The sequence below is a fragment of the Citrus clementina genome, unplaced genomic scaffold (assembly GCF_000493195.1).
Source record: "Citrus clementina cultivar Clemenules unplaced genomic scaffold, Citrus_clementina_v1.0 scaffold_2, whole genome shotgun sequence".
Classification (NCBI taxonomy): Eukaryota; Viridiplantae; Streptophyta; class Magnoliopsida; order Sapindales; family Rutaceae; genus Citrus; species Citrus x clementina.
The window spans coordinates 13,394,695-13,420,611 of record NW_006262688.1 but is presented as its reverse complement, the minus strand read 5'-3'; the positions used below and the strand labels follow the sequence as shown (position 1 = coordinate 13,420,611).

At 39.9% G+C, this 25,917-nt stretch overlaps 4 protein-coding genes across 4 annotated transcripts in view; 2 read left to right on the top strand and 2 right to left on the bottom strand.

Moving 5' to 3' along the window:
* Positions 1–9,201: 9,201 nt before the first annotated feature.
* LOC112100902 lies at positions 9,202–14,337 on the top strand. Its single transcript, XM_024190771.1, has one exon. It carries the CDS (start codon positions 9,202–9,204, stop codon positions 14,335–14,337), a length of 5,136 nt encoding a protein of 1,711 aa, XP_024046539.1.
* A 1,227-nt stretch (positions 14,338–15,564) lies between these two features.
* Positions 15,565–18,146, bottom strand: LOC112100901. Its single transcript, XM_024190770.1, has 4 exons — positions 17,986–18,146; positions 17,419–17,487; positions 16,556–17,319; positions 15,565–16,358 (listed from the first exon to the last, which is right to left on the bottom strand). The coding sequence occupies exons 1-4, from the start codon at positions 18,144–18,146 to the stop codon at positions 15,565–15,567; spliced, it is 1,788 nt and encodes a 595-aa protein (XP_024046538.1).
* A 4,907-nt stretch (positions 18,147–23,053) lies between these two features.
* The window catches only part of LOC18052995, a 3,573-nt gene continuing 709 nt past the window's right edge, over positions 23,054–25,917 (top strand). The window contains exons 1-2 of the mRNA XM_006446982.2: positions 23,054–23,412; positions 23,865–23,879. Of these exons, the coding sequence (XP_006447045.2) occupies positions 23,216–23,412; positions 23,865–23,879 (212 nt within the window). The 5' untranslated portion in view covers positions 23,054–23,215. The remainder of the gene's footprint in view (positions 23,413–23,864; positions 23,880–25,917) is intronic.
* On the bottom strand, positions 24,768–25,150 carry LOC18052994. Its single transcript, XM_024191915.1, has one exon. It carries the CDS (start codon positions 24,972–24,974, stop codon positions 24,768–24,770), a length of 207 nt encoding a protein of 68 aa, XP_024047683.1. The 5' UTR covers positions 24,975–25,150.

Sequence of the window (25,917 nt, the reverse complement as noted above, 5' to 3'; positions counted from 1 at the left end):
TTTTAAATATTATTTTTCACACCCAAAATGCTTTCCTTTATAAGTTTATTTATTTATTATTATAAAGATAAACCTTCTACTTAGAATGACAATCTTCAATTTACTCCCCAAAAATGTAAAAATTTTACTTTATTCCTATTTAATATTACAAAGACTTTTGAAAAGTTTATCAACGCATCCCCATTGGTCCTCATTTTCTGATTGAAGATGAGGAGTAAATTTGAAGTTTTTATATTTTTAGAGACAAATTAAAAAAATTATCATTTTATTTAAGACGTGAATTGAAGTTTATCTCGAACGTTTTCCCACATGGGTTGTGAATAATTTGGGTAGATCCAACAACATTTGCAGAATAAGGGGGCCCATAAATGTTGGGCTTTCACCGGCGCGTGTCTGGTCCACGAGTTGGCACTATTGGGATTGAGCCTCCTTCTTCAAAGTTAAGGGAGAAAGATGCAAAATGAAACCCTCCAGCACTGTTTTGACTTTGTATTCCATATATTTGACAAATGTGCTTCCATTTAGCTCTAAAAATTTAATCAGATTTGCTTTTAAGCAGTTTTTTATTTTTATTTTTTCTAATTATGCTGGCTACTCGAGATCAAATCGTCAAAAAAGTGGAAACTTAAAAAATCATTCGAGTTTACCTATCCCACGCCAACTCTACCATTTGAATAACAAAATATAAAAACTAAAATAATGTGTCTAACGTTTATATTTTTAAGACATAATTACATTTTGGGTTTGTATTTATTTTTTATATTTTGTATATAAGAGTCTATTATCATTTTTTTTTATTTTTTGGTGCTTGATTTAGTGTTTCTAATTAAATAACTACAATGTCAAAATATAGTGGTTATGTAGTTGAGTGCGACTTAACTTTCTTAAAAGTGATTTTTAACTTTCAAGTAAGATTGACAAAAAAGCCTGGGCCGGCCCAAGCCCGTAACAGCCCGGCCCAGCCCACGACTTGAAGTTAAGGACAAGGGCTCTCACCTTGTAAAGCCCAGACATAATGGGCCTAGTTAAGGACCTTCCACAAAAGCCTGGACTTAAGCCTGAGCTTTATAATATAATGCATACATATATTTTTTAAGAAATAAATTATAATATATTAAAAATTTTAAATTGAAAAAAACTGAGAAATAAAAAAAAGCCGAGATTAAGTAATTAACAAAAAAACAGAGCGAAACCAAATTCCCAAAGCATAAAATCCCTAAATTTATCTCTACATCTCTAGCCGTTACATCAGCCTCTCACTACACTCTCCGCCGGCAGCCAATAGCCGATGTTTACTGCCTCACCCTCACACTGAATTAAGGAGCCACCACCGTAAGTAGCGATCCACCATCCACGCGCGACGCAGCAGATCCAGCAACCCATCAATAGTGCAGCACCAAACGGGCGACGCAATAGCGACCCACACCCACCAGCAGCACCAGCACGATGTAGCTGCAACCAATCGAACACGCACAGTGCAGCAGTAGCGATCTCAACTCCAACGCAACCCAAAACTAGCAGCACTAGCAACGCACGCGAACCAATAGCAAACCATCACCAACTCCACCCTAAGTAAGCTTTGATTTTTTTTAATTATTGTAGAAATCCAGAGATTACTGAAGCCTTTGTTGATGTTGTAATGGAGAGTAGTTTTGTGGAAGAATAGAGAGAGAGAGAGTGAGTGAAGAAGAAGAAGATGAATGTTTCATTGTTGTCATAGCAAGTGGATAACGAAGAAGAAGCACTGTGTTTCAGTTTCAACCACAAATTCTTTTAAAAATTATTAAAGGGTATTTAACATTTACCTAGTTTATCATATTTAATCTCTTGTAATTTGCATATTTTTATTTGATAGGTACTTTCTCTATTTTGTCATCAAAATTAAGCAAAATTTTCACTTATATGTACATTATTTTTTTATGAGATTTGGTGGATAATTGATATGTTGTAGGAAAAGTTTCCATCTATAAATGAAAATGCCAGTAGCTCTCAGTCAATAAAAAAGAAATAAAAACAAAAATTTATTAAATTATTAAAAGTCCAAGCCCTGTCCAGGCCTGGCCCAGGCCCGTGCAAGCCCGGCCCCGGCCCAACCCTCTCAAGTTTGGACAGGCTTTAGAGGGCTTGGGCTCTTTACCAATTACATGGGCTTGGACTTGGGCTTGAAAAAGCTCGGCTCAGGCCCGCAATTTGCCAACCCTACTTTCAAGTATAAGAGTGTCTTGTTGTATTATATTTCGGTGAGTACGAGGTCGGTCCATAGAGAAAAGATTTAATTTGTTTATTTTATTTTATCTAAAAATTGAAAATAAAATTTAAATATAAACAACTTAATTTAAATAAAATTATGAAATTGAATTAGTTAGGGTTATGGATCCACTCTTAGTAGTAAATAAAATTTAATAAATTCTTTTTGTCATTTTTTTAGATTTATTACTTAAAAGATTAATTATATAAATTATTATTATTTTTCCTTTATTTTTATGATGACTTAAGTATTTATTGTGCCAAAATTTAATTTGTCTACAATAAGTCAAAATACCATTTTACCATACCTTATATTAAGATATTAAGAATTTATTGTACCCAATTCTCTTGTTTGTCTACAATAAATCAAAATTTCAAAATATAAAATATGTATAAAATTAAATAAAAAATATTTTAATTTATAAAATTAAAAATAATTTGATAAATTCATATATATTTACTAAGAGTTTTGCCTTCCCATAACTATCAATATTTAGGTAAACATTTTTGAAATAAAAGAAATTATTAAAATTGAAAAATACATAATTAAAAAAATGGAATTTGAAAATTGAAATAAAACTAATTCTATTTATTGAAAATTTATTACAAAGAGAGATGAGAAGAGGAATTTGGGAGGAAAGAAGAGAAGAGAATGTGTGGAGAGGTGTGTTTACCCCCCTTTCTATTTATACTAATACATGGTAAATCTACACCACACAAATAAATAAATCTAATTACATCTTAGTCTTACATTTGTTCCACTAATAAAACATAAACCTAACTTAATTCACTTAAACACATCCAACACATTTCACTAACAATTATCATACCTAACATGATAAAAATTTATAAATTTACAATTACCACTTTTACCATGGTAAAAACTTAAAAATTTACAGCAAAAGTCTTGGATCTTCCTTGATAATGACATAATTTCTCAGACTTCCGGAATCTAAATTTGATATTCGTACATTTGTTTGGAGTATCAAATTGCATGAAATTATTATTTTTACCTTATAAACACATAAAAATACGCAAAATCAAATACTTAGAAAAATAATTAAAAATTTACAACATGTTACACAATTACGAATATAAATTACATTAATAGTACAAAATAACATTTTTACCTTTTAATAAACATACAGTATTTAATACTAATCAAACTTAATATGAATGTACTATACATCCACAATTGTCCGAGTTTAAATAATAATAGGAGATAACAATTAAAGATGATTTACTTTAACTTTATGAGACTCACTAAATTGAAAAATAAAAAGTAAGAAATAAAATAAAATTATGGAACTCCCCCACAAGACCTACTTTTATTAAATATATTACTTTATTTGATCGATCATATATATGCTTCAACCAATTATGATAATATATAGTGAACAAATACATAGAAGTGGGTGCGACTCAAGTATGTTGGAGGATATTACTCCTTGATTATAGGAACAACTTCATTCAAACACTTTTTGAATATATAAGATAATTTCCTATTGTAACAGTCCACTAGAATAGGAATTATTGTTGTATTCTCTTTGTATAAATCTTTTACGTTGTTTAATGAAATAATAGAACAATCTTAAATCGTCTATATCTGTCATGGTATCAGAGCTTTAAGCTCTCCACCTTCATCTTCTTTCAATTTGTTTTTTTTTTTTCATGCTTTCTCACTTCACTCACTCCATCTTCTATGGCCCATAACACTACCATCCGTAACACCAATGACCCAACCAAGACCTTAATAACCATCAATGTAGCTGCTCAAACTCCACTTAAACTCACTTCAACCAATTATTTGTCATGGAAACTACAATTCCAACCCCACTTCATCAGTTATGACCTGATGGGTTATGTTGATGGCACCAAGCCATGCCTTGCAGCCACTACACAAACCACTAACCTTCCAACTCTAAATCCAGCACACATTCTGTGGATTCGATAAGATTAGTTGATCTTAAATGCCATCATTGGTTCCCTCTCTCCTACTATCATCCTATTTGTTGCCAATGCCAAAACTTCACAAGAAGCTTGGACCACCCTTGCCAACACATACACAAAGCCATCTTGAGGCAGAATTAAACAAGTCAAAAACCAAATAAAGCATATGACAAAATGACATGATACCATCGCTGAATTTCTCCAAAATGTAAAGGCGAGCATAGACGAGTTTTCACTTCTTGGAGCGCTGTTTGATGAAGACGATCTCACTGACAAGAACCTAAAGGCACTCAGAGATGATTACAAAGAATTGGTGTGAGCCGTACAGGTCAGGGATACCTCAATCACCTTTGAGGAATTGCATGAAAAATTACTTAACTATGAAGCCTCTCTCAACATTCCAAAACCAGAACAATGTTTCTCATCACTGCACATGTTTCAACTCGCACAAATTCAACCTCCTATTGGTGGCTAAATAGCACTCAAACCAACCACTATTCAGCTCAAACTTGCAACAATGGCGCACCCCAACACAACAACCGCAATGATCGACTACAACAACCTTACCTTGGTTATTGCCAACTTTGTTGTATACAAGGACACATTGCCAAAAAGTGTCCGTCATATAAACTACAACCAATTCAGTCAAATAATGGTAGCTCGGCACCACCATGACAACCCAAGGTAAATTATATTGCGACCTCATCAAACAACCAAAATTGGTTGTTAGACAGTGGGGCATCTTATCACGTGACCGCGGATCTTGAAAATATGTCCTTGCACACACCATACAGTGGAAGTGATGATATGTTGATTGGTGATGGGACTAAGTTACCCATAACTCACACTGGTTCAACTATTCCCAACTTATCTCATAAATCTTTTCATTTAGAGAATGTCCTTGGTGTCTCTTCTATGAAAAGAAATTTAATTTCCATTTATCAATTTTTCAATTCAAATAGTACTTCCATTGAATTCATACTTGATGGTATTCTTGTGAAGGATCTCAGCAGAGGGACAACACTACTGAATGGCCAAACTAAAGGTGGCGTGTACGAGTGGCCCAACGTCAATCCCATCCTTGCCTTTTCAAGTGTCAAAACCACCTTTTCCATTGGCATTTTCGATTAGGCCATCCATCCGATTTTGTTTTTAAGTATATTATGTCTGCTAATAACTTGAGTTTCTCTTTTTCTCCATTGTTTGATCATTGTAGTGCTTGTCTTTCAAATAAAAGCCATAAGCTGTCTTTTGCAAAATCTGCAATAACTTCAACTCGTCCTTTATAGGTTATCTATTCAGATGTATGGACTTCACCTGTGTATTCAATTGATGGATACAAATACTATGTTATCTTTGTCGACTATTTTACTAAATACACATGGTGTTATCCTTTAAAAAAGAAATCTGATGCGAAAGAAGTCTTCCAAAGATTCAAAATTATTGTAGAAAAGCACTTTGACAACTCCATTAAAACCTTTTACTGTGACAATGGAGATGAATTCATTGCCCTAAGAGATTTTCTTTCCATTAATGGCATAGCTCATCTCACTACTCCACCTCACACATTAGAGCACAATGGATTATCTGAACATAAACATCTATATATTGTAGAAACTGGCTTAGCATTTTTATCACATGCATCCATTCCTTTACAATATTGGTCTTATGTTTTTACAACTTTTGTGTATTTGATCAACAAGATGCCTACACCCACTTTACAAAATCACTCACCCTATGAAAAGCTTTTTAACTCCAATCCAAATTATTTAAAACTCAAGATCTTTGGATATCTATGCTATCCCTGGCTTAAACCATACACATCATACAAATTAGAGTCCAACTTTAAGCCTTGCATTTTTCTAAGGTATTCAACCTATCAAAGTGCTTATATATGTCTAGATCAACAAACCTCACACATATCTAGGGATGACAATTTAATCAGGACTCGGACAAACCCGGATAATCTGGACCGGGTTTAACCCGCACCAAAATAAAATAAATCCAGTAGCTGGAATTGATTTCATCAACCCGCATGCATCCGGGTCCGGTTCCGATTATGGGTTTGGGTAAACCCGGTAATCCAAAACCCAGACCCAAATATATTTATCTTAATATGATTTTTTAATTATTTTTATAATATAAATAGAAAAGAAAAATCAACCATGCCCTAATTCCCACTTCTACAGCCGCAGACACCAAAGTCCAAACCAAAAGCCATTCTTTTCATCTCTCTTCAAATCTTTCTCTTTCATCTTAATCTTCTTCATCTTCACACTTTCACAGCCGCCCTAGCCAAAGCAAAGTATTCTTTTCCTCTCTCTTCAACTCTTATTTTCATCAAATCATTGTCGTCACTTGTCATCGCTTCGCCACCTTCATTGTGTTTCATGTTCATCAACATCATCGGCCGCCGCTTGTCTATCTATTTCATGGGTTTTGGTCGACGTTTGTCTGCCTTTACGATTGCAATCGTAGCTGTGGTGCTGTGTTCATCATCATTATCAGCAGCCTCTATTTGTTGCTTCGCCAGTTGCGGATCCTTAAAGTTCGTAAATATTGAATATATGAATCGTCAGTTTGGATTGTAGATCTGTGTTATGGATTTGTGTTTGTGAATATTTTATTTTTTTGAATCATTGAAATTAGAATTGGGATTTGTATTTGTGTATTTGTGAATGTTTTTTCAAATTGGGGTTTGTTGTATTTGTATTCGGTTTCTTTAATTTTTTAATTGATTAAGTGATTCGGGTTTAAAACCTGCAATTCGAAAACCCGAATTTTTCCGAGTTGAACATGTACCAGACCCGCTAGCAATAAATTTGGGTTTAAATCCAGATCCGGAACAACATTTTAGTATGTGGGTCCAGAATCGGGAAGGCCAAACCCAGACCCAGACCCGACGTTTTCCATCCCTACACATATCTATTTCTAGACACGTCAGATTTGTTGAGCCAGTTTATCCTTTTAAACACTTACAAGTTACAGAGTCACAACCCAATTTAAACACCATAGACACCTGGATCCCTCCTCCTATTCACATATCGTCCCCTGCAACCCCAGTGCCACTTGACACAACCCCAGTGCCACTTGACACTTCACCCGCAGTTGAAGACTCTCAACAAAATCCTTGTGTCACTTCAACCTCAATAACCACTTACTCTACTGCACCTCATAATCCCACAACACACAACAGGTCATACCATGGTGATAAGAGCTAAAAACAACATTCATAAACCTATTCAGAAAATGAATCTTCTTACCCAATTATCCAGCTCAAAAGATATTGAACCATCCACTGTCCAACAAGCACTAAAAGATCCTGAGTGGAGACACGCCATGTTTGCTGAGTTTGATGCCTTGGTTAAGAATGGAACATGGAAACTTGTACCCCCAGCATCCAGTTACAATCTAGTTGGCTGTAAATGGATTTTAGAATAAAAAGAAAATCTGACGGTTCCATTGAAAGGTACAAAGCCTGTTTAATAGCAAAATGATTTCACCAACAACCAGGCATTGATTTTCATGACACCTTTAATCCAGTTGTGAAACCAACCACGGTTCGAATCATCCTTAGTATTGTTGTTAGTAATGGCTGGCAAATGAGACAAATTAATGTTGAGTACATAAAGGCACCAGGTCAGCCATACTACTGTGGTACGAGCAGAACACGGGGGTAAACATTATCCGAGCAGAGATGGATGCAACCAGGGAAACATACCGACCAGAAGTGTATGCCGAGCCGATACTCATCCCCAGGAAAGCGGGAACACGATCCCACAGAACCGCGGCCGTTACGCTTTTCCCAGAGCACAGAATCGCGGCCGTTACGCTTTTCCCAGAACACAGAATCGCGGCCGTTATGCTTTTCCCAGAACACAGAATCGCGGCCGTTACGCTTTTTCCAGAACCATTGAAGGACACGTAAGCTCCCACGTTTGCCACGATGCAACGGTTAGAGTCCCATGAGGGCTGCCATTACCCGAAAAAGGTAGGAGGAAGGGCAAACGGAAACGTGGGGACAGCGGCTATAAAAGAAAAGGAACTCGACGGGGAAAAGGGAGGAAAAAAACGGAGAGAGGGAAAACACTGCCAAATTGCATCCAGATCATTTTCTTACAAATTTCAGATAAACTTCTTGAACCCAAATTGATTTGTTTTCCCGTAAACACCTTGAGCTAACTTAGGCATCGGAGGGTTTACGCCGGAAAAACCACCGGCGTCTCTGATCCGTTTTTTGTGAGCGCAGGCTTATTTATAGAAAGGAGGGCGATTCCAATCTTAGCGAACGAGTAACAGTAGATAACACAAGCGTTAGTGAAAGAATCTGGTCGGCTAAAAGGCGAGCAGATTTCAGCATCAACATTTTGGCACCGTCTGTGGGGATTTTGGATAAAAAGCTACCACCAAATTAGCGGTTACCGGAGAAGCAGTGAACGGTCAGATATGGATGTGTCGAGAAAGGATACTCTGAGGGAGGACAATGAAACGGTGGAGATAACCACTCTCCTGGAAATTGCGAATGAAGCCCGAGAGAGGATGATGCAAGACAGACTGGAGCGGATGGAAAAGCAAATGGAGACTCTCACAGCCGTATTATTTGAGCTGAGGGACGAGCGGAGAAGGGATTGTGACACCCCCGTGGGAAGAGATGAAGTCGGAGTAGAACCCAGCCTCCGGAGACGTAGAGTCGAGGACATTCCTCCGCCCGCAGACCAACCTAATGAGGCGCATCCCCACAGAAGTACTGGTCGGGTCCCAGGAGAACATGTGGAGGAAGGGAGAGACCAACCTCGCCCCGGACGGGTACTGGAAACTACTGGCCGAGGTGCCGGTGTTGATGAAGGGGAGCTCAGACAGCGGCTGCAGAACGCCGAGCAGGAGCGAGACCAGATAGCTACGCGTGATCCTAACCGTGCCATAGAATTGGAGGGGGAGGTGCGCAGGTTGGCGCAGGTGATAGAGGAGATACAGGGCAAGAGAAAGCCCCCGAGCTGAAGGATAATGTTAGATGAAGAATCTCCGTTATCAATTGAGATCATGGGTACCATAATCCCAAGAGATTTTCGCTTCCCCGACCTCAAATACTCCGGGCGAAGTGACCCATTGGTGCATATTGAGCGTTTCAACGATATGACGGGTGTGCAGGGGCTGACATCAGCTCAGAGGTGCAGGGCGTTCCCATTGACACTAGAAGGACGAGCTCGGGATTGGTACCGCAAGCTGCCCCGAGGAAGTATAAAGGGGTACGAGCAGATGTGCCAGGAGTTTGCCGAGCAGTTCCGAGGGGCAGTAGCCCTAGAGGACGACATGATGGAACTGATGGGGATGAAACAGGAGGAGCACGAGTCCCTACGGGATTTTGTAAAGCGATACCACCGAGCCGTACTTGATTTGAGAGCCTTCAATCACCCGCAGGCGTTGAGGGGTTTAAAGGAGGGTGTGAGGATAGGCCGGCTATGGTATAACCTGAGAAGCTCCCTGGTGCAGAATTATTCAGCAGGGTATGAGCAGGCGAGACGAGATATTGAAATTGAAGAGGAGAAATCAGCAAGACTAAAAAGTGAACAGCTAGAAGAGCTGAGGCGGAAGGAGCGGAGAGCCCCGAAAGGGAGCGGGTTGGGAAAGCGAACTGGAGAATCTTCAGGGATGGGCGGAACATCAGCTCGGTCCCACTCTTACCCCATAACTCCGAGAGCACAACAGTTCCAACACAACCGGGCTCAACCTCCACGCCCCCCAATCCCAGAGCGGCAGCGAGAATTCCGGCAGATGGCTGCCCACCCCTATCACAACACTCCTAGAACATTACATGCAACCGATTCCAGGGCTAGTCGACCAGATCAGTTAGCAACTGGGACAGTCCGAGGTGACATTCATGATAGCCGATCAGTTCAGCTAATAGATCAGAGCTCGGTCTATAGACAATACACCCCACTAAAGATCTCAATGGAGGAATTATATGAGAGGATCGAGGGAAGAGGCCTGCTATACCCTCCAGCCCCAATAACAAAACCGGCTCATCGACGGGATAAGAACAGATTCTGCAAATTCCACGACACTCACGGTCACACTATCAGCCAATGTCGTGACCTGAAGATTCAGGTGGAAGATTTAGTAAGGAACCGATACTTGGATGAGTATGTAGACGGAGTGTCCCCTGTCATTGAGTCAGAATACACACGGGATGAAGGAGTCGAGAGGGGTCTGGAACGAGAACAGCCGACCATCCGTGTGATAGCAGGAGGGCCAACATTGGCCGGGGATTCAAACAGAGCACGGAAGAACTATGGGAGATACGCCATGGCTGGCAAAGAGGTGCTTCTGAATTTACCGGCAGCCAAAAGAGCAAAAGTGCGGCAAGTTCCTATTATGTGGACGGAGGATGACGAAGAGGGTATTTTGTATCCTCATGAGGATGCCTTGGTGATTAAGGCAAAGGTGGCCGGTACAGAATTGCAGGGAATACTGGTAGGCACGGGCAGCTCAGTAGACATTCTGTTTAAGTCGGCCCTAGATGATATGGGGATTTCAGATTTGAAGTTAGAGCGGACAAATACTTCCTTGAAAGGATTTGGAGGGGGACGGTTAACTCCCTTGGGGATCATTGAACTCCCGATTACTGTGGGGACAAAGCCGTTTGAACGAACGATGATGCTGGACTTCGTCGTGGTAGAGGAAAGAAGCCCTTACCAGATGATATTGGGGAGACCGTTCATGAGGATAAGCCAATGTGTAATGTCCACGCATTATCTAGCGCTGAAGTACAGAATAAATGGAGTTGTGGGTGTAGTAAAGGGCGACCAGAGGATGGCCAGGAACTGCTATGCTACAGCGGCCAAGGAAACGTTGCAGGTCACCTCTCTAGATAACCGAGGGGAGACAAAAAACGGTCGCCAGGAACCTGTTGAGAAGCTGGAGGAAGTTGTTGTTAGCAGGAGTGACCCGAGCAGAGTGGTTAAAGTCGGATCGGAATTGGGTGAAGAAATAAAAGGCGAGCTGGTGAGGTGTCTACAGTCCCATGCGGACATATTTGCCTGGTCTCATGAGGATATGCCAGGTATTGATCGAGGGGTAGCTTGTCATAAGCTGGCAGTCAGGAAAGGGGCAAGGCCGGTGAGGCAGAAAAGGAGGTGCTTCAACCAGGAACGGTACGAGGCCATAAATGCGGAAGTAGAAAAACTGCTGAAAGCGGAATTTATAAGGGAAGCCAAGTACCCGGAGTGGATTTCCAATGTAGTACTGGTAAAGAAGGCCAATGGGAAGTGGAGAATGTGTGTAGACTTCACGGACCTCAACAAGGCATGCCCGAAAGATAGATTTCCCCTACCAAAAATAGATCAGTTGGTGGACTCAACCGCGGGTCATAGTCTGCTCAGTTTCATGGATGCCTTCTCCGGATACAATCAGATACCCATGAACGAGCAGGATGAGGAAAGCACGACCTTTATAACTAACATGGGTTTGTTTTGCTACAGGGTGATGCCTTTCGGCTTGAAAAATGCAGGAGCTACCTATCAAAGGTTGGTGAACAAGATCTTCAAGCCATTGATCGGACATACAATGGAGGTATATGTGGACGATATGATCACAAAGTCCAAAGAACCAAGGGATCACGTGAAGCATCTTGAGGAAACCTTTGAATTACTGAGGAGGTATGAGATGAAGCTAAACCCGGAGAAATGTGCATTTGGGGTCAGCTCGGGCAAATTTCTGGGATTCCTGGTGAGCCATCGAGGGATTGAGGCCAACCCGGAAAAGATACGAGCAGTGATAGAAATGAGGTCGCCACGAACAGTAAAGGAGGTGCAGAGCCTTACGGGGAGGTTGGCAGCATTGAACCGATTTATTTCGCGAGCCACTGATAAGTGTCACCCTTTCTTCCAAGTCATAAAGAAAGGGAGGAAGATGGAATGGACACCGGAATGCGAGGAGGCATTTGGACAGTTGAAAGAATATCTAGCCCGCGCCCCGTTACTATCAACTCCGAGAGAGGGTGACCAGCTGTTTTTGTACTTAGCAATCTCTAAGTGGGCTACCAGCTCGGTTTTAGTCAGGGAAGAAGAAGGGAAACAACACCTGGTATATTACGCAAGCAAGGCCCTAGTGGACGCAGAAACCAGATATCCGCTAATGGAGAAGTGGGCGCTAGCTCTGATAACGGCGGCACGCAAACTCCGACCATATTTCCAAGCCCACCAGATAGTTGTGATGATCGACCAACCCCTTCGGCAAGTACTTCAAAAACCGGACGCGTTTGGTCGGTTAGTAAAATGGTCGGTGGAATTGAGCGAATTTGACCTGTCGTACAGGCCCCGAGGGGCAATCAAGGCTCAAGCCCTGGTAGATTTTATGGTGGACCGCGTTGAACCAGGGGAAGGGGTCCACGAGGGACAACCAGCGGAACAAGAGGATTCGAAGGGGATATGGTTGGTGATGGTTGATGGGTCACGTAGTGAACAGGGATCCGGGGCAAGAGTTATAATACGAAGCCCAGAAGGTGTTGAGGTATCCTACGCTGTAAAGTTCGAATTCCAGCTTACGAACAACCAAGCTGAATATGAGGCCTTCATTATTGGTCTCGGTCTTGCGCATACGCTACGAGCAGAAAGGGTTGAGATCCGAGCAGATTCACAGCTAGTATGCAACCAGCTCAGCGATCAATTCCAAGTAAAGGAAGAGAAATTGGGATTTTATGTAAAGAAGGCGAGGCAGATGGTTGAACTATTCAAGGAAGTAGAGGTGAAGCAGATATCCCGGAACGAAAATTACCGAGCTGACATGTTGGCTAGGATGGCCGCAACTGTAGATCCCAAATTACCTAAGTCAGTTCCACTAGAGGTGAGAACCTCGCCGAGCATAGGAGAAGAAGTAGAGGTAATGAGAGTAAGCACTGAAGAATCCTTGATGGGCCCGATCCTTGCATACATCCGCGATGGAGTTTTACTAGAGGACAAAAGGCAAGCGAGAAAGCTAAAATGCCGAGCAGCGAGGTACACATTACTCGATGGAGTACTCTATCGCCGAGGATTCACTTTGCCCCTGTTGAGATGTGTGGATGATGAGGAGGCAGATTATGTATTAAGGGAAATTCATGAAGGAATTTGCGGCAATCACTCGGGAGCGAGAACTTTAGCCTTCAAGGCACTCCGACAAGGATACTTCTGGCCAACCATGCATCAGGATGCGAAAAGGATGGCAAAGAACAGTAAAACCTGCCAAAGCTTCTCCGAGGTTCCTGCACAACCCCCAGAGAAGCTGACCACCATGACATCCCCGTGGCCTTTCGCTCAATGGGGAATCGACTTGATCGGACCGTTACCTAAGGGCCGAGGAGCGGCGACACATGCAATTGTGGCGATAGACTATTTCACCAAGTGGGTGGAAGTGGGAGTCCTCAGCCAAATCACGGAGAGGAAGACAACAGATTTTATTTGGAGAAATATCATCTGCAGATACGGGATCCCCTATGCCATCGTTACAGACAATGGGAGACAGTTTGACAATGGCAATTTCAGAGAATTTTGCCGAAATTTGGGGGTGGACCTAAAATTCTGCACCCCCGCACACCCCCAGGCAAACGGACAAGTGGAAGCAGCCAACAAAGTGATAAAGAAGCTCCTGAAAACTAAACTGGGAGAGAAGAAAGGGGCCTGGGTTGACGAGTTACCAGGAGTGTTATGGGCTTATCGGACAACTCACAAGACCGCCACAGGGGAAACTCCGTTCACCTTAGCTTTTGGTCATGAGGCGGTAGTCCCAGCAGAAATTGGAGTGGGGACACATCGAACGGAATATTTCAACGAGGAGCAAAATGACGAGCAAATCTGCTTAAACCTAGACCTGCTTGAAGAGAAGAGGGCAGGGGCATCGCAGAAAGTGGCCCAGTGTCAGCAAAGGATGATGCGTTATTACAACAAGAACGTACGCGTGAGGCAATTCCGAGCAGGAGATTGGGTACTTAGGAAGGTGAACCAAAACACCAGGGAACCTAACCATGGCGCCCTCGGCCCGAAGTGGGAAGGCCCGTACAGGGTGATACGCGCCACTGGACCAGGAGCTTATAAGCTAGCATACCAGGACGGGAGAGACGTGAAAAGGTCGTGGAACGCCGAGCACTTGAAGAAATATTTCCAGTAAGCAAAATGCTCTACTGAATTTTCGCTCTGACAAGTTATTTTTGTTAAATGCATGATAGTCTGTTGTACATGCATATGTTCTATGTTTTTTGTAATGCATTCAAATTTCAATAAAGATGAATTCAACATGAAGTCCCCTGGTAGCAAGACCAGTAAAAATATTACTAAGGCAAGTAAGTGCCTGTTTCTGCTCGGTCAACAAAAGACCAGCAGCTAAATTTATGAAGATATTACTAAGGCAAGTAAGTGCCTGTTTCTGCTCGGTCAACGAAAGACCAGCAGCTAAATTTATGAAGATGTTACTAAGGCAACAAAATGCCTGCTTCTGCTCGGTCAACGAAGACCAGCAGCTAAATTCTCGAAAGTTTCGCTAAAGCAAGAAAATGCTTGTTTCTGCTCGGTCAACAAAAGACCAGCAGCTAAAGCTACGAAAATTCTACGAAGGCAACAAAGTGCCTGCTTCTGCTCAGTCAACAAAGGACCAGCAGCTAATTTTTCATAAATTTTAATAAGGCAAATAAGTGCCTGCTTCTGCTCGGTCAACAAAGGACCAGCAGCTAATTTTTCGTAAATTTTATTAAGGCAAATGAGTGTCTGCTTCTGCTCGGTCAACAAAGGACCAGCAGCTAATTTTTCGTAAATTTTATTAAGGCAAATGAGTGTCTGCTTCTGCTCGGTCAACGAAAGACCAGCAGCTAATTTTTCGAAAAATTTTGCTAAATGCAAGTAAACACCAGACAAGAGATCCAATAGAAAGTATCTGGAAATCTCATAAATGTTCAATTCTTTATCAAACGAATACAACTCAAGAGTTCATACAAAAAAAAAAAGGGGCCTAAAGATTATGAGAGTCAGCGGCTCCAGCAGTTGAAAAATCAGCGACCTCGGGAGGTAAAGGGTCAGCAGTCTCAGGAGGTGGGGGATCAGCATTACTGGGAGGTGCAGGCACGGATCCTTGACCTACTTCGAAAGCACGTCCCCCAATTTCCTCCTCCTGCGCCCTATCCAAAGGAGCCTCCACCTGATCCTGCTCACCCTGCTCCTTATCTCCCTGGCTGGCCCCAGCCATAAACCTCTCCACCCCAGATTCCAGCTTGCTCATGTCGAGCTCGGGGTATTCTTCCTTGAGTACAGACATGATACACTTATAGCTGAAAGCAACCCCAGAGTTGTACTCAGCATCCAACCGATCATCCACATCAGCGGATTTGCCTTTCTCTTCAGCCAGCTAGTCACTCAGGGATTTGATCTCTCCCTCAAGGGCGGTCCTCAAAGTATCCCTTTCACTTTGAGCAACTTGAAGGTCAGATTTTAGGCCGCCCAACTCGTCCTCAAGTTTGGAGGAGGTGGACTCAGCAACCGCAACCTTCTCCGCCAGCTCCGACATCTGCTGGTTCAGTTCGGCCAGCTTCTCCTTGGAACGATCAGCAGAGTCAGCTTTCTTCTTCAGCTCCTGATTGTCAGCTTGAAGCTTCCTCTCATGGCGCGCGGCCCCGGCCTTGTAACACGAAACCATGGTGGCCAGCCTGAAGGATACTCTCTGAACAGAAGCAGCCAACTCTGAGAGGTCCATACTCTCAATGTCCTTCACCATCTTGGGCCCCACCGATCTTTTGTAATCCTTCTGATACAAGCTCAGGTGGTCCCCTTGTTCCCGAGATGGCAGAGGGGAAGATCGGTCCCCAGACTGGAGGCTGACCTCGGGACTCTTGTCAGAAGTTCTCTCCCCACCACTCTTACGGGGCGGGGGAGGGGGCAGAGCAGGAACAAGAGCCTTGGATGGGCCTACGCTGGTTTTCTTCGGAGGAGGAGGTGGGTTGCTGGAGCTGCCTGAAGCTCGACCACGCTTCCTGCTCATCGCGCTGAGGATCTTGTTATCCATTCCAGCAGCAATATCTACTAAGCCCGAGCCGACCAGGTTTGTTGGAGACAGGAGGTCTTGGCAGGTAGACGCGTTCAACAGAGCAGTTTCCACCTGAAGTAAAGGTCGATCTTCAAGCCCCCCGATCAAACCCCACGACTCTGAAATAACAAAAGAGGTTAAAGAACCCAATAAGTGACAAGTCGAGAAGGAGTATAGGCAAAAAATAATGAACGACTTGGGGTGACAAAGTTCGTTGGAAGGTAAATATCACCACCCAGCGAGTGAGCTGCTGGACACCAATTCCCCCCAGCAAAGAAGAATTTATTCTTCCAATTTTTGCACGAGGAGGGGAAACCGGTGATTGGCTTCCTCTTCGCAGAACTGGACATGAAGTAGTACCAGCCCGCCTCCCGTGGGCTGCTCCGCAGCTGATACAGATGTTTCACTTCAACAAGGGAAGGCTCCTCCGACCCGCACCTCTCCCAAAACACAAACATTGCCGAGAGAACCCTCCATCCATTGGGATGTAGCTGACCTGGGGCCAGGTGCATACCACCCAATATCTTAGCAAAATAACGTTGAAGGGGCAGCCGAGCTCCTAATTTGAAGCTCTCCAGGTGCATCGTCACATACCCCCGCGGAGGCCGACTGGGAACGTCACCTTTTCCTGGAACTACCAGGAGAACCTCTGGAGGAATGTTGTAAAGATTCCTTAGCTTGAACAAATCGGTTTGGGTGGTGGCACAAGCTGTGAAGTCAATAGGGTAAGAGTCCGCCTCTACCCTATGACCAAGGTGCCTTCTCTGAGGGGGCCTGCTCGGTTCGGAACTGCTCTCCTCACCATCACCAGCTCCTTCAGGGACCCCAACCTCACCATAGCTGTGGTTCTCACCAGAGCCCGATGCAGGTCCACCTCTATTACCTACAAGCTCTATTTCGGAAGAGGGAGAGACAACTAAGGGGCGTGGATACTCAAGGGTATCCCTCCCATGGGAAGGACTTACACTACTGGAGGGACCTAAAAAATCGGTGGGTATTGGCACGTTGAGGCCTGAATCCCTTGACTCTTCATCACCCTCATCAACAATTAATTTTCTTTTCCGGTTTGACATGTCGGAACTTCAAAGAAAAACCAATACAAACCCAAGTACACAGGTACAAAAAGGGGTAACACAGGACCCAAACAACAATAGCCAAAGAAAGGGTTAAAGGCTATACCTGGAATAGATTGACACCGATAGCGCTGCCGCGACAAAGAAAACACCCAGCAAACGGATACTTCGGACGCTGGAAGTAGTGAGCAAAGTTCAGAGAAAATTTGTTTAACGGCGGAGAAACGAATAACAAGATGAAGATGACTCCAGTCTAGGGATTTGAAACGAAAAGGGAGAAAATGGAAGTATTTAAGTGATGGGATATGCCAGCTCACTCCCCATATATCGAGGACGGATAGCCCGTCGTTTCAAATTTCAAATACGAAGAGTCTGGAGATGCCACCTCACCAACCGTTACAAGAGGCCAGGTTAGATATAAGCCCAGATATACAATGGACATGTTCACTTAGGCCCATGCTCAGGTCGGAGTCTCCCCAGAAGAGAAGCTCCCCGGGCTGGTGAGATTCAACCATCAGTTTCTGCTCTTAACTCATTTTACTCGCCAGACCAGAAACTAGGGGACTGGTGTTGAGTACATAAAGGCACCAGATCAGCCATACTACTGTGGTACGAGCAGAACACGGGGGTAAACATTATCCGAGCAGAGATGGATGCAACCAGGGAAACATACCGACTAGAAGTGTATGCCGAGCCGATACTCATCCCCAGGAAAGCGGGAACACGATCCCACAGAACCGCGGCCGTTACGCTTTTCCCAGAGCACAGAATCGCGGCCGTTACGCTTTTCCCAGAACACAGAATCGCGGCCGTTATGCTTTTCCCAGAACACATAATCGCGGCCGTTACGCTTTTCCCAGAACCGTTGAAGGACACGTAAGCTCCCACGTTTGCCACGATGCAACGGTTAGAGTCCCATGAGGGCTGCCATTACCCGAAAAAGGTGGGAGGAAGGGCAAACAGAAACGTGGGGACAGCGGCTATAAAAGAAAAGGAACTCGACGGGGAAAAGGGAGGAAAAAAACGGAGAGAGGGAAAACGCTGTCAAATTGCATCCAGATCATTTTCTTACAAATTTCAGATAAACTTCTTGAACCCAAATTGATTTGTTTTCCCGTAAACACCTTGAGCTAACTTAGGCATCGGAGGGTTTACGCCGGAAAAACCACCGGCGTCTCTGATCCGTTTTTTGTGAGCGCAGGCTTATTTATAGAAAGGAGGGCGATTCCAATCTTAGCGAACGAGTAACAGTAGATAACACAAGCGTTGGTGAAAGAATCTGGTCGGCTAAAAGGCGAGCAGATTTCAGCATCAACAATTAATATTAATAACGCCTTTCTCTAGGGGTGTTTGTATAAGGATGTATATATGAAACAACCACAAGGTTTCATTGACAAAGAAAAGCCAGAATTTGTTTGTAAACTCAGAAAGGCAATCTATGACCTCAAACAAGCTCCACGAGCATAGTATCAAGAATTGCAAACCTTTCTTATTTTCTTTGGGTTCAAAATTTCTCTAGCCGATACATCTTAATTTATTTATACTGATGGTCATCTGTAATATATTTAATCGTTTATGTTAATGATCTCATTATTACTGGAGATAAGCTTGACTTGATTACTGAGTTTATTGCAATTCTTGCCAAGAAGTTCTCTTTAAAGGACTTGGGACATCTATCTTACTTCCTGGGCATAGAAGCAATATGCAATGACAAAGGGCTTGTATTATCACAGCGGCAATATATATTAGATCTATTAGCAAAGACAAAGATGTTGGAGGCCAAGTCTGTGCCAACACCGCTCTCCTCGAATACGCAGTTAACACTTGGTTCTGGTCTCTGTTCGATCCGACTGAGCATCCGGCAATTGTAGGAAGCTTACAATATCTTCTTCTCAGCCGCCCAAACATAGCTTACGTTGTTGATCGGCTATCCCAATTTATGCATCAACCAACTTATGAGCATTGGTCATGTGTAAAGAGACTTTTGCGCTATCTCTCAGACACCATTAATGATGGTTTGCAAATCTATTACAACTCTTCATACAATCTTCATGCTTTTGCTGATGCAGATTGGGGAGGAATAAAGATGATTTTTCATCCACAAGAGGATATATTGTCTATCTAGGCAGGAATCCAGTCTCTTGGAGTTCTAAAAAGCAGCAGACAGTGGCTAGATCATCAACTGAAGTAGAATATCATTCTGTTGCAAACACAGCTGTAGAAATTAGTTGGATATGTTCTCTTCTTTCGGAGCTGCACATCAAGCCACCATCATGTCCTGTGACTTATTGTGACAGGATCCCTCTAAGTTACATGCATGTACCTTACAACCCTCTCACATGAATAGTATCCATACACTATTCATGTGAGAGGGTTATAAGGTACATGCATGTAACTTAGCATTACCCATTGTGACAATATTGGTACTACATAACTATGTTCAAATCCAATTTTTCACTCTAGAATGAAGTATGTGGCCATAGATTGTCGCTTCATCATAGAACGAGTTCAAAGTGGTGCCTTACGTGTTGCACATGTCTCTTCACAAGATCAACTTGCGGATGCCCTGACAAAGGCTCTACCACGGTCAAGGTTTCTAGAACTCAAGGACAAGATTGGACTGTGATCTCGACGTCCATCTTGAGGGGGCATGTTGGAGGATATCACTCCTTGATTATAGGAACAACTTTATTCAAACACTTTTTGAATATATCATATTATCTCTTATTGTAACAGTCCACTAGAATATGAATTATTGTTGTATTCTCTTTATATAAATCTTGTACGGTTGTTTAATGAAATAATAGAAATCACCTATATCTGTCAAAGTAATGTAGTCTAGTGAGAATTCTTCCCAAGGTCACATCTATCACCCTTTTGATAGTGTCCCCATGGTTCGAAATCGGCAGTGATTATTTTCTTAAAGAATTTGGACGGTAAATCTATGAGCAATGTTAAATCAACAAAATCGTGACAAAGTAATAACAGAATTTTTTATCTCAAGAATTCACAAAACAACAAATGTTTTTATAATAAATTTGACATATATACTTTTATTTTGTTCATCATTTTTCTAAATCTATAACAGCTGGTAACACATTAATAAATTTAATTATTACCAGCTTTGACTTGTAATAATTGAGTCATTTCGGTGAGGCCAGCCCACACGAACACGATAATCCAAAACCAGCACAACATCATAATAACCACAAGTCCACAACCGTCTTGAAAAAGCAACTTATCGAACGATTATATTATTACTTTAATTTAAGTGTCGCCAGCAGAGTCTCTGGCAAAATTATGGAATCGAATCTGCTTTAGAATCTGTAATAGCGTGTGATCGGAGAGATATCCTTTAATGTTTTTTAACACAATGCAGAAGTCATAAGCAATCAGATTCTTATAAAGTGCTTTTAAGCACTTAAAAAAAAAAAGAGGGCCCGCTCGATGTTAATTACTTGATCAACATGCCACCACCATTTTGAAAAAATTCACCATCTATAATTGTTTTTTGGGTCCCTTTTGTTGAAACAATAGCTTTATCATTTATTGGACAAAAGTTCCAAAATAGAAAAGTTAAGCATTCCTTCTCCCTTTTATATATATATTATGCCTTACGAGTTAAGATGATGATTATAAAAAGAAAAAATCAATAAATCTTAATGCTTTAGATAATAGCCATTTACAAGGTATAAATATAATACCTTTGTTTTTATCTAAATAAAGTACTAAGATTTATTGATTTTTTTTTTTTTATGATCATCATCTTAAGACATTATACACTTATGTATAGACTAGACGAGGGGAGGAAGTGCTAAATTTTCTTACGTGAGACTTTTTGTCTCAACAAATGGTGAAGTTATTATTATTTATAACATTCCCCTTTAGATCCGCCATTTAGTTACAAACGACTATTAAGATAAGAAGTGGTATTAAACGTACCACTTATGTTGTAAATAATGGCTTTACCATTTGTTGAAGATCCGACATAAGAAAGTTTAGCACTTCCTCCCCTTTGTTTACCCTATAAATATGTGTATTATATTTTAAAATGTTGATCATTAAAAAATCAATAAATCTTTAAGGTTTTACGTTAAAAGCCATTTACAAGGTATAAATACAATACATTTATTTTCAGTCCAAAATTTTTCTATTTATTTTCTTTTACTTATAACATTATTCCATTAATAATTATTACGTCTTCTTTTTATGTTTTTTTTCCAAAGAGAAAAAAATGTCTGCGCAAACAACAGAAAATCAAATGTAATTTTTCACTCTACAACAACAAATCGCATATGCAGAGTATTGGAATTGTTTGTTAGTCATTATTATCCCGTTTGGAGAAGAAATTTTCTCCTCAAATATAGGAATGCGATAGTTGCACTGTGGCAGCACAACTGCGCCAAACAAACTCATATTTGATTTTGTAATGATTCGTATTGATTCAAAATTTTTATAAATTAATTAAACAACCCCCCAGTAACAGTGCCATTTAACAAAACACATTAAAATAATCACTAAATGGGATCTAGTTACCTTGCAACAGTTGCCAGGTATCACCAATTTTTGTCTTTTGTGATATTAAATTTCATTTAATCCCTTACTTTCTTTTTTATTTACAATTTATTTATAATATTATGTGCTTTGACTGGCGACCTTTAAAATCTGATTTTATTTTATATAATATTATTTATATTTTTTATTTACATTTGTTTATAAGTTTATGTGCTTTGGCTGATGACCTTCTAAAATGTAAGTTTACTTCATTTAATATTATTTAACTTTCTAAAAGAATAAATATAATAATAAGCCTATAACTAGATAATATTAAATAATATTTTAAATAAAATGACAATATTAAAAATTTATTTTTTAAATAAATAATATTAAAAAATATTTTTTAGGATTCACTATTGTTTATTCTATTTTATTTAATATTATTTAATTTTGAAAAAATAAATATCTAAATAATATTGTATTAAATAAAATAAAATAAATAACATTAACAATAATATTAAATTTTTGAGACTCATTACTAATTATTTTATTTTATTTAACATTATTTAGTTTTATGAATGAACACATATAATAATAAGCCTATGACTATATAATGTTAAATAAAATCAAATAAATAATATTAATTAAAAATGATATTTATTTTTTTAGACTCACTTCTGATTATTTTATTTTATTTTATATTATTCAATTTTTAAAGAATAAATATAATAATAAGCCTATAACTAAATAATATTAAATAAAATGAGAATAAATAATATTAAATAATATTTATTTTTAATAAAATAAATGATATTAAAAATTAATTCTTTTAAATAAAATATATAATATTAAAATAAATTTTATTTTTTAAGACTCACTACTAATTAAACAACATAAATTTGAAACAATTCGGACTTATGTGCTAAACGTTTTAACTCTTTAATTTTTTTTAGTTTTGATAAATATCAAAAAATATAATATTAATATTCAAGTAGATAAATTTCTACCATTGAAATTAAACTTTTCATGGAATTCAATAGTCAAGAATTGAAATCACAAGAATTAAAATTATAAAAAAAATAAAATCAAGTGCAAGGTAGCTGAGTCCCACTAAATGTTGTACTAGATTTTTATTACTTTCAATGAAGTTTCCTTGGGACCACTGGGATGATGTAAGAAAGAAAATGTGAATCGCAATATTGCTTGATTCTCTAACGTTCACTTTCCTAGTCATCAATCTTTGTCTCGTCTTCCCAAAGCAAAACCGAAATACATCTCTCCTTTATAATGCCCTCTTTCCCCTTTCATCTCCACTTCCAAACACTCGAGATTTAACAGAGAAATAATTTTGCCATTTGAGAGAGTGATAGCTAATAAGCTAGCTACATAGCATTGGCATTAGAAAGATGTCAGATTGGGGCCCTGTTTTCGTGGGTGTTGTGCTGTTCATATTGCTAAGCCCAGGCTTGCTCATTCAGGTGCCGGGCCGTAACAGGTTTTTTGAGTTTGGCAACTTTCAGACCAGTGGTGCTTCTATTCTGGTTCATTCTATCTTGTATTTTGCTCTCATGTGTATCTTCTTGTTGGCTATTGGTGTCCACATGTACTTGGGCTAGCTAGCTAATATGTGTATAATTTGCCCATAAAAGAATTAATTACTAGTGAAATTGGTATTGGTATGTGAGATTACTTCATTGTTCGTTTTCATCTTCTCTGTATCTTTAATTTTTTGGATAAGATTTGTGATTATGAATCAAATGCTCATTGGATAGTAAATGACAATTGTACACTTCCCATTAATTAATTTTATTACCTGTTCTGTGGACTATGATTTTGTAGCTTGCTTAATTATTATTGGTTTGTAAATCTGGGTCCAAGTTACTCTGGCACCCTTTTATTTGACGCTGCAGATTTGATGTTCATTTCTGGCCTTACTTTTGGGTTGGTGCGTCAGTTTTTACTGACTGGGAAGCTTGTTGCAATATAAAAAAGATAGAATCATAGAATTTTATGTCTTCTTAGCAAGTGCAATCAAAGAGTTGATTTCTCTAACAGTTGTAATACTAGCACGTTGATCAGAATCTCTGTAATTCCTGCAAATAAGTACGGTAATTGTATGGCGGATATTGCAATTGTATAACCATATAAAGTGTTCATTAGCTTAGAGAGTTTTTGTAGTTTTATATAGCTGACTCTACTAAGTTTTTGTTGCTACTACAACTTATGATTAATTATGTACATTATTATAAAATTTTGAGAGGTTAGCGGCAGAGCAGCTACCCTAAACGTACCCTAAGGAGTGAAAAAGAGAAGTGGAAGCTTCAAAAGAGATTAAGAGATGTTATACCAAACAACTTTGACAGTTTAGCGGCGAAACGGAGAAGTGGAAGGTTTAAAAGAGATTGAGAGGTGTCGTACTAAATAATTTTGAGAGTTTAGTGGCTGCGCAGCTGTCCCATACGCACCCTAAGGAATAAAACGGAGAAGTGGAAGCTTAAAAAAGAGATTGAGAGGCATTGTAACAAATAACAATACAATATAGATATGCCCTTTTGTATTATGATTAAATTAACAAATGATTGAACAAGAAGAGAAGGGTGCTTGTTCTTCCTCTGGGGTATTGTCAGTGTAGCTCCAATGTATGGTCAATTAGATTAATACACTGTTCACTCTTCAGGATGATAACTGAAGATCAAGTTGATGGATTGATAGCAAATTAATATATTTTCACGAGTCGAAAACAATCAGAATCAAGCTAGAGTGACCAAAAATCATCATATGGGAAGATTACCATGGAACTGTATGGCAAACTACACAACCCTTTCATAGACAAAAACTTCATTTTATTTCATTTGAACTGACATCGAGCTAGCTAGTGATAGCAGTAAAATGGAAGATACAACAAAACTTAAATTGTTTTTATTTCATTTAGATTATGAGATACCATTTATTTGCTTCCTAGATAAAGAGATGAACATTTAGAATAACAAGAAACAAAATAAGAAACAAACCATAGAGAACAGTATGCACAAATATGGCAGCGATACTAGTCTTCATGTTCAAAAAATCAACCGCTCGATTCTTTGCAGGCATCTGCACCACCAACCCTGGTGACAGAAACGCGAAGAGCGCCGCAGCTATAAGCGGTGCAGCCCAATCATTCATCGTAAGCTTGAAAAATTGTCCCAGATACTTCCCAGTTGTTCAGCTCTTCAAATGAAGAATAATGGAAGCAGGGGATACATAATAAGTATAACAAAGGGCCTAACTTATTGGGAAGTGCTCTAGTCCACAAGGTAAAAAATAGGAATCCCAGAAAGCCATAAAATGAGCCATCAATTGTCAACTTTATGCTTCTTTTAATAATCTTGTTGTTCTGTTGGGATAAGGCCGGGCATCATTTTCTATCGTTCATCTGTCGAGCATAATTTTATAAATGACCACTTTGTTATCAGAATATCAAAAGCAGTACCATTTAGCAGCTATTGGTTGGTGGCTTAATGCTTCAATTGATTACTACAGGATTAATATATTAGTACAGTGTTTATTGGAGTAATTAAGAACTATTAGTCAAACAAAAAGCTCTAGAAAAAAGAGCACGGGTCCATTCTTTCTTATTCTCTCTATCTTTATTTTTTTATTTCTTCATGATAAAGCAAAAAATGACCGAGTACTCTTTTATTTATTTATTTATATGTGTAACAAAAAATTTCATGATGGTAATAACAAGAATATTGATGAAATTCTTGTTTTCCGTACTCAAGGTTGATCCTCACGTTAGAGTATTTAATGAGGGACATATGATCTAAATCTAGAATACTCACAATCACAAGGTACATACCGTCTCTCACTAGATTCTTATCATGTATAAAATTCAAGTCATTAAAGATGATAAAATTCTCCATAACAGAGTGTTTTATGTGAATCTATTTTTCATGTCCTCGAAAATCAATCATGCCGGGATCAAACCTTCTACGTTCCTCACCTTTTTGGTAAGCGTTCAAGAATGATAAATCTTAGCTTATCGCCATCCTTAGTTTCAGAAATGACTAGAATTCGCTACAAGCCTCTTCTGATTTGACGGAAACGAGATTTCCCACTTTTCTAG

Excerpts from the sequence above, each read along its gene's own strand:
- LOC112100902 (XM_024190771.1), top strand. The coding sequence starts at position 9,202 with ATGTTAGATGAAGAATCTCCGTTATCAATTGAGATCATGGGTACCATA.
- LOC112100901 (XM_024190770.1), bottom strand. The coding sequence starts at position 18,146 with ATGTGTTCTGGGAAAAGCATAACGGCCGCGATTCTGTGTTCTGGGAAA. Across the intron at positions 17,320-17,418 it reads TCGGTGTCAATCTATTCCAG|TTCCGACATGTCAAACCGGA; the intron begins GTATAGCCTTTA and ends TTTTCTTTGAAG. Across the intron at positions 16,359-16,555 it reads GAAGAGGAAGCCAATCACCG|AGTCGTGGGGTTTGATCGGG; the intron begins GTTTCCCCTCCT and ends TTGTTATTTCAG.
- LOC18052994 (XM_024191915.1), bottom strand. The coding sequence starts at position 24,974 with ATGAATGATTGGGCTGCACCGCTTATAGCTGCGGCGCTCTTCGCGTTT.